General features: G+C 36.0%; 2 protein-coding genes across 2 annotated transcripts; one reads left to right on the top strand and one right to left on the bottom strand.

The window, feature by feature from the left end:
- The first annotated feature begins 687 nt into the window (after positions 1–687).
- Positions 688–3,634, top strand: LOC131608766 (uncharacterized). The gene is made up of 5 exons (XM_058880299.1): positions 688–771; positions 1,002–1,339; positions 2,344–2,651; positions 2,740–2,796; positions 2,881–3,634. Exons 2-5 carry the CDS (start codon positions 1,005–1,007, stop codon positions 3,393–3,395), a joined length of 1,215 nt encoding a protein of 404 aa, XP_058736282.1. The 5' UTR covers positions 688–771; positions 1,002–1,004; the 3' UTR covers positions 3,396–3,634.
- A 132-nt stretch (positions 3,635–3,766) lies between these two features.
- LOC131608765 (pentatricopeptide repeat-containing protein At2g44880) lies at positions 3,767–6,259 on the bottom strand. The gene has a single exon (XM_058880298.1). The coding sequence runs from the start codon at positions 6,092–6,094 to the stop codon at positions 4,253–4,255; it is 1,842 nt and encodes a 613-aa protein (XP_058736281.1). The 5' UTR covers positions 6,095–6,259; the 3' UTR covers positions 3,767–4,252.
- Positions 6,260–6,474: the final 215 nt, after the last annotated feature.

Raw genomic sequence — 6,474 nt, 5'->3', positions numbered from 1 at the left:
AAAAAATGTATTGATTAAATAGAATTATTTTTCAAATAAAGTTTATCATATTTTATAAATCATTATGGCTTAAATACAATGTTTCAATATTCTACAATTAATTAATTCTATTTTTCTAATAAAATTTTAACATATTTTATAAAATCAATAGGGCTTAATTAAATACAATGTTAGTTCTTCAATTTCTTTCAAAATTAAACTTTAATCTTTTATTTTTAAAAACTTAATTAATGATCCTCATATTTATCACATATGAGTTTCCTTCTTTTTTTTTTTTTTTTTTTTTTTTTTGATTCAATCACATATGAGTTTCTTGGTCACCAAGGATGTGGCAATAATTTTTTTATAGTAATTTATTACATATCATAAATAAATTTAAAAGTCGAGAGTTCAAAAGTTGCAATAAAATATATTATATAATAAATAAGTGAGTGAATTTTAAACTAACAACTTATATTGTGAAACAGTTGTATAAAATGAATATTATTATTGTTGTTATTATTATTATTATTATTATGTGTTAAATTAACATTATTGTTATTAATAATAATACTTTTATTATATTAAAAAGTCAAATAATATAAGTAACTAGAAGAATATAATTATTTATTAAATTAATATTATTGTTATTTTAGTAATAATTTTTTTTCTAGTAAAAAAAAAATCAAATAATAAAGTAGATATAAAAATACATAGAATTTAACTAAACAAAAAACACAGAAAAAATCTGAACAGTCACAACAAGTTCATGATCAGAGGCAATTTTACCTCGTAAGTGGTTCTTTTTCTCATCCTTTTCTCCTTAATTTCAACCGTTTGATTCCTAGGTTTTTCGTATTTGACTGTTGTTTGTGTTTTTTTGCTGAATTTTGTTTTTGATACAACCATAGTGTATTGTTTTCTTGTATAATTTGTGTGAAATTGTTGTTTTTGATGATTTTAACATTGGTTTGTGAGCCTGTTTTTTTGAATCATGAGTTGTTAATATGATTTCTGAACAGGTGATGATGGAAGAAGAAGAAGAAGGTGACCTAGGTAAAGAGAATGATGTAAAAAATGTTGAATTTGATGTTTCAGTTTCAGACCCAAAAGGGAAAAATGTTGTTTTGGATTCTGAAACTGAGAAGAATGGAATTGGAGATGAGGGGGATGTGGAAGTAGATATAATTGGGAATTCTGGGTTCAAGGGTGTGGAGAATAGTTGTATGGAACTTGCTGTGGTTGAGAGTTCGAGTAACAGCTCGTTTGGGGATGCGTGTGCTGGTTCGGAGTTAACTGATTCTGATGAGGCGGAATCGTCGATGCGTGAGGAACGGAGTAAGGGGTTGCCTCGATTGAGGTATGTTTTGTATTGTATTGAAAATCAGACCTAACTAGGATCGGATGGTTGAATCTCGTTTGTAACGAGATTGAACTGTTTTTTGGTTTAATTGAATTTGATTTTTTCCATTTATTTATTTATTTATTGTACTTGTTAATACCGCCGAAGATAGAGTTAGGTGGTTTCGGCATGGAGAGAGAATACTTGTTGATTCTGTGGTAGGGAGTGTAGAGGTAGAGGAAAACCTAGAAAAAGCATCAGAGAAGTTATTAAGAAAGACCTCGAGATTAACAATTTGGATAGAAGCATGGTCCTAGATAGAACATTACGACGAAAGTGGGATAAGGCTTGGTTGTTGTTAATAGTGTTGAACCGATTGAACAAATCAAAGCATGACCTGGAGGTTAACGATTTGGATAGAAGCATGGTCTTAGATAGAACATTATGGCGAATGTTGATCCATGTAGCCGACCCCACTTAGTCGGATAAGGCTTGGTTGTTATTTTTTGTTGTTAATACTGCTGAACCGGTTGAACAAATCAAAGCATGACTCAGAGGTCTCATTGGTTTGATACGCGGGTCTGAATTTTATAACATTGATGTTTTAGACTAGTTTCAATTCTTCTATTTTTGAGTTTTAGGTGTATCCCGCGTCCAACACAATTCAGACACGGACATCCTGTGCAGCATATTTCAGACACCTCATTCAAGTGTCCAATTAAAAAGGAACTCTTAATTTGGCTTCGACAACCCTCCGACATGGCCGGGGCACTCGTAACAGACGCCTTTTCGATGATGTATTTTGCCTATTTTTTATGATTTTTTTGCTGCGGGATATAACGGGTACATATTTATCTCTATGAAAATGTTTCTCTGCTTTTGATTGGTTGAGATAGGCCCTTGTGATTGAAGTTGTCTGTGATACGTCGTAAATGACATGTTTGTATCCTCAAATTACCTTGTGGCTGCTATATGTTTTCACTCGGTTGCATGTTCTAACTTTTACACGGGTAACGATTCAGAAAGAAAAAAATGACCGATCATTGGAAGAAGTTCATCCATCCTTTAAAGCGGCGATGTAAATGGTTAGAGACGCAATTGAGGATACTTGACTCTCAAGCAAAGAAATACGAAGAAGCAATTGCGGCATATGATCAACAAAAACAACTTCGATTTTTGTTGCCTGCAGGAGATGATTCGTATATCAAGTCGGTACCTAGATCTGACGGAATTCAAAGGAATGAAGTCATGATGAGAAAGAAAAGAAAGAGAGTTGAAGAATGTGATTTATCATCATATATGTCTAACCATTGCTTATTCTCTTACTACGGTACGACATTACTTCGTTTGTTGTAGTATTTTTTGTGCTTGTGTATTTCTCTTTAATAATAATGATTTATTATTCTGCCATTGTCCAGAGAATAAGAACCGTGGTCATGATGTTCCCGTAGAAGATTCTCGTAACGATGTCATGAGTAAGTAGCAGCAATATATATGTTTCTACATTCTATGACATTCAAATTTTCTAATCCTACTTTTTGTTTCATTGATATGAGAAGGTTGTAATGCTGAGGAGTTCAAGTTGAATGATACGCGGCCTTCTGTAGATCATCGTACAGATACTGATAAATCCTTCCTTGAGTTCATTGAAAAGATTGAAGAGTTGTCGTCACAAGTTGAGAACTTGAAAGCTCGGATTAATACTGTCATGAATAAAAATCCAGGAAAGTTGAATTCTATAACTCAATCGAACAGAATTAGGCCATCTCAACGTAACTCTGAGTTACGTGCACAAGATCAACCTTTGACGGATAATCCATTATCAACTTCTGAAGGGATAACTCCTTCCATGGAAGCTGCCAATACGACTCAGTTTGAGGTTCCAGGGGAAGTCAAAGAGGAATCCAAGGAGTTAGTTCAGGAGCAAAAACCTGTTTCTCCAGCTCAAGCTTTAGACTCTGACATGGTCACTGAGAATGTTGTACCGAACGATCGTTCTTTTAAACCGTGTTCATCATCAAGGTCGCCTTTCCCGAAGAACACAAGAACGGCAAGGAAGAGATCTAGCTCTTAGAGTTTGGAGATGATTGGTGGCATTGTATATACAATGATTGTTTCTTCAAGAGCTTGTGGATGGATTCCATGAGTTCAAGAAATGAGTTCATTTTATACTGTGTGAATATGAAGAACATGTTCTTTGTTCAAGAATGCTGTTATTTTTACTTTTCAGAGAAATTTTATTTAAAGGAATATTGTTTCTTAATGTACTTTGGGATTATTACTTCAATAATTGAATGAATACTTTATTTTTTATTCTTCATTTTGTCATTGCATGTCCTCTGGTACCTTTTTTTAATGGTAAGAGGTCGTTTTGATATGCGAGCGAGTACATCGCTATTTTGGTCCCAGTAAGCTGAGAAGAGAGTGAGCATAAAAAACGGACTTAGTCGGAGAAGAGTTTTGTAGGTTAAGGCAAAAAAACAAGGATTATTAAAGTAATAACCAAACTGAAAATAACATTCATTCATCAATTGAGACTTTTCAACTAGTACATGGCCAGAGCAACAACTGTCCTTAATAGCCTATGGCCAGAATCATTGACACACAAGTCACAACAGGAACTCATCTTCTGCATCATCAGTGACAGAGTTGCCTCTTCAATCATACTCACTTTTGATGAAATACTCAAGACAGTGAACTAAATTCCAATAATGTGGTTTGCGCTGTGAGCTCTAGGTTCCACAAGTCATCGATAGGTACGTTTCGGCTGTTTCCTTAAACTTCTTAAGGGTATTAGAGTGAACTCCCCCAGATGTTGATACATGATTTGATCGGGCATCCCTTTCTTTGGTGTTGTCATGAAATTCCTTTCTTTTCAAAATTTAACTTCGTTTTAACCTCGCTCTTTCAACTTTTGTCGTCTTTCAAATTTCAATAAACTGTTTCAACTTTCATATGCTTCCATAGCTGTGCCAATGTTAACTGAATAGCTTCCAGATGCGAATGCGAATGCAAGTAATAACCTGCCACAAACTCTCTAAATCTACCATCGACCTCAATAACACTCCAAGCAACCTCTTTATTTGATCCTTTTTTCTTCATCATTTGTTTAACATCCTCCACATCAGCCCACCGTCGTTCTGTAGCATACAGATTTCTCAACATCACGTAATCTCCAGCACCTTCCTTCTCCGTTTTCACTGCCTCTTTAAGCACTCTTTCAGCCCTTGAAACATCTTCGAAGTAACAACAAGCAAACAGAAACGAAGTCAATATTATCTCGTTAGCATCGTAAGGCATGGCCTGAATCAAACTCTCAGCCTCATCCAAACATCCAGCCCTTCCTAGAAGATCAACCATACAACCGTAATGCTCAATCTGAGGCACAATTTGAAATCTCTTCATCGCTTTGAAGCATCTTCTTCCTTCCTCTACCAAACCGCAATGGTTGCAAGCAGATAACACACTAGTCATAGTTATCTCATTCGGTTCAAATCCTTCCCGTAACATAACATCAAACACCTCCAACGCTTCCTTCGCACATCCATTGACTCCATAACTGTTTATCAAAGCATTCCAAGAACCTGTATCTCTTTCCCCCATCTCCTCAAAAACCAATTTCGCTTTTCCTATCTCCCCACATTTCGCATACATATCAACCAACGCATTACACACATGAATAGATTCGCCAAGCTGCTTCCTTTGCACAAACCCATAAATCCACTCACCCAAATCCAAAGCACTCAAATCAGCAACAGCAGGAAGAACACTCACAACAGTCACTTCATTCATTTCCACATCCACATTCCCTCTCATCTCACAAAACAACTTCAACGCGTCATGCGGCCGTCTATTCAAACAATACCCCCTAATCATCGCATTCCAACTCATCACATTCTTCTCCGGCATACAATCAAACAAAACCCTACCAGAATCAACATCCCCATCCTCACAATAACCATGAACCATACTAGTCCACGAAATAACATTCCTCTCCCCCATCTCATCAAAAACCTCCCTCGCCAAATCCATACACCCCATCTTCACATACCCATCAATCATCACATTAAAAACCGCAACATCTCTATCACTCATCACATCAAAAAGCTTCCTCGCCTCCCTCATATCACCCTTCCTACAATACCCAACAATAACCGCAGTCCACGAAACCAAACTCCTCACAGACATTTCATCAAACACCTTCCTCGCACAACCCACCTCCCCAAATTTCACATACATATCAACCAAACTAGTCCCCACATACAAATCAAAACAAAACCCATTTTTCAAAACAACCCCATGAACCTCCAAACCTTCCTTCACACCATCACAAGCTCCACAACCCTTTAAAATCGAAGTAAACATATAAGAGTTTTGCATAAAAAATCCATCTTTACAAAAAGACCGGTAGAGGGTAAAACAATGATCAAACTGACGAATGGATAAATGGGAGTTAATGATAGTATTACAGAGAAACTCGTCGCGGTTATTGGGTGACGTGTGGTCGAAGAAACGACGGGCGTGTTGAACGATTTTGATGGCGTGGGTTTTGCGGGAGGTGGAAGAGGCGAGTGAGGTGCAAGATGAGATGAACTTGGTGAGGAGGTTGAGGTTGTTGTGGAGGGAGTTTGTGAGAATGAAAGCGTGGATTTGAAGGAGGGTTTTGAAGGTTTTGGTTTTGGTTTGAAGTAGGTGTAAGCATTTTCTTTCTGTGATGCTCCATAGTGTTTGTTGTGACTTGATAATGGTTTTTTCAACCATAGGTATGCTCATTGTGACTCAATTTTGAAAAGAGTGTGTTATGAATGTGATTGTTATAAAATGAGATTATTTGAACACAAGAAAGAGGAGTATGTTGGTGATCACCATGGTGCAAAAGTTTTTGGCGCGGTGGTGGGTGTCTCTAATGAGGGAAAGTGAAGAGATTGTATTTGTAAGAGTGTGTTTGTTTATGAGATAATATTCATTGAAATCATATGTTTAGGATATTTATTTCTAAGAATAATATTTGAGAAAATCTTAATGCACTCCATGAAATTTCATAGACATTTGACGTCATTTATGTCTCTGGTTTCGTAGATGTACATTCGAGAATATATATATTTTTATTTATAAAATTTGGTTTTTTTCAGAGGTGCAGCTACGAAAGCATT

The sequence above is a fragment of the Vicia villosa genome, linkage group LG6, assembly GCF_029867415.1.
Source record: "Vicia villosa cultivar HV-30 ecotype Madison, WI linkage group LG6, Vvil1.0, whole genome shotgun sequence".
NCBI lineage: Eukaryota > Viridiplantae > Streptophyta > Magnoliopsida > Fabales > Fabaceae > Vicia > Vicia villosa.
The sequence above is the reverse complement of the archived record's forward strand: the minus strand, read 5'-3'. Positions and strand labels throughout refer to the sequence as shown.

Excerpts from the sequence above, each read along its gene's own strand:
- LOC131608765 (XM_058880298.1), bottom strand. The coding sequence starts at position 6,094 with ATGAGCATACCTATGGTTGAAAAAACCATTATCAAGTCACAACAAACA.
- LOC131608766 (XM_058880299.1), top strand. The coding sequence starts at position 1,005 with ATGATGGAAGAAGAAGAAGAAGGTGACCTAGGTAAAGAGAATGATGTA. Across the intron at positions 1,340-2,343 it reads AAGGGGTTGCCTCGATTGAG|AAAGAAAAAAATGACCGATC; the intron begins GTATGTTTTGTA and ends GTAACGATTCAG. Across the intron at positions 2,652-2,739 it reads TTGCTTATTCTCTTACTACG|AGAATAAGAACCGTGGTCAT; the intron begins GTACGACATTAC and ends GCCATTGTCCAG.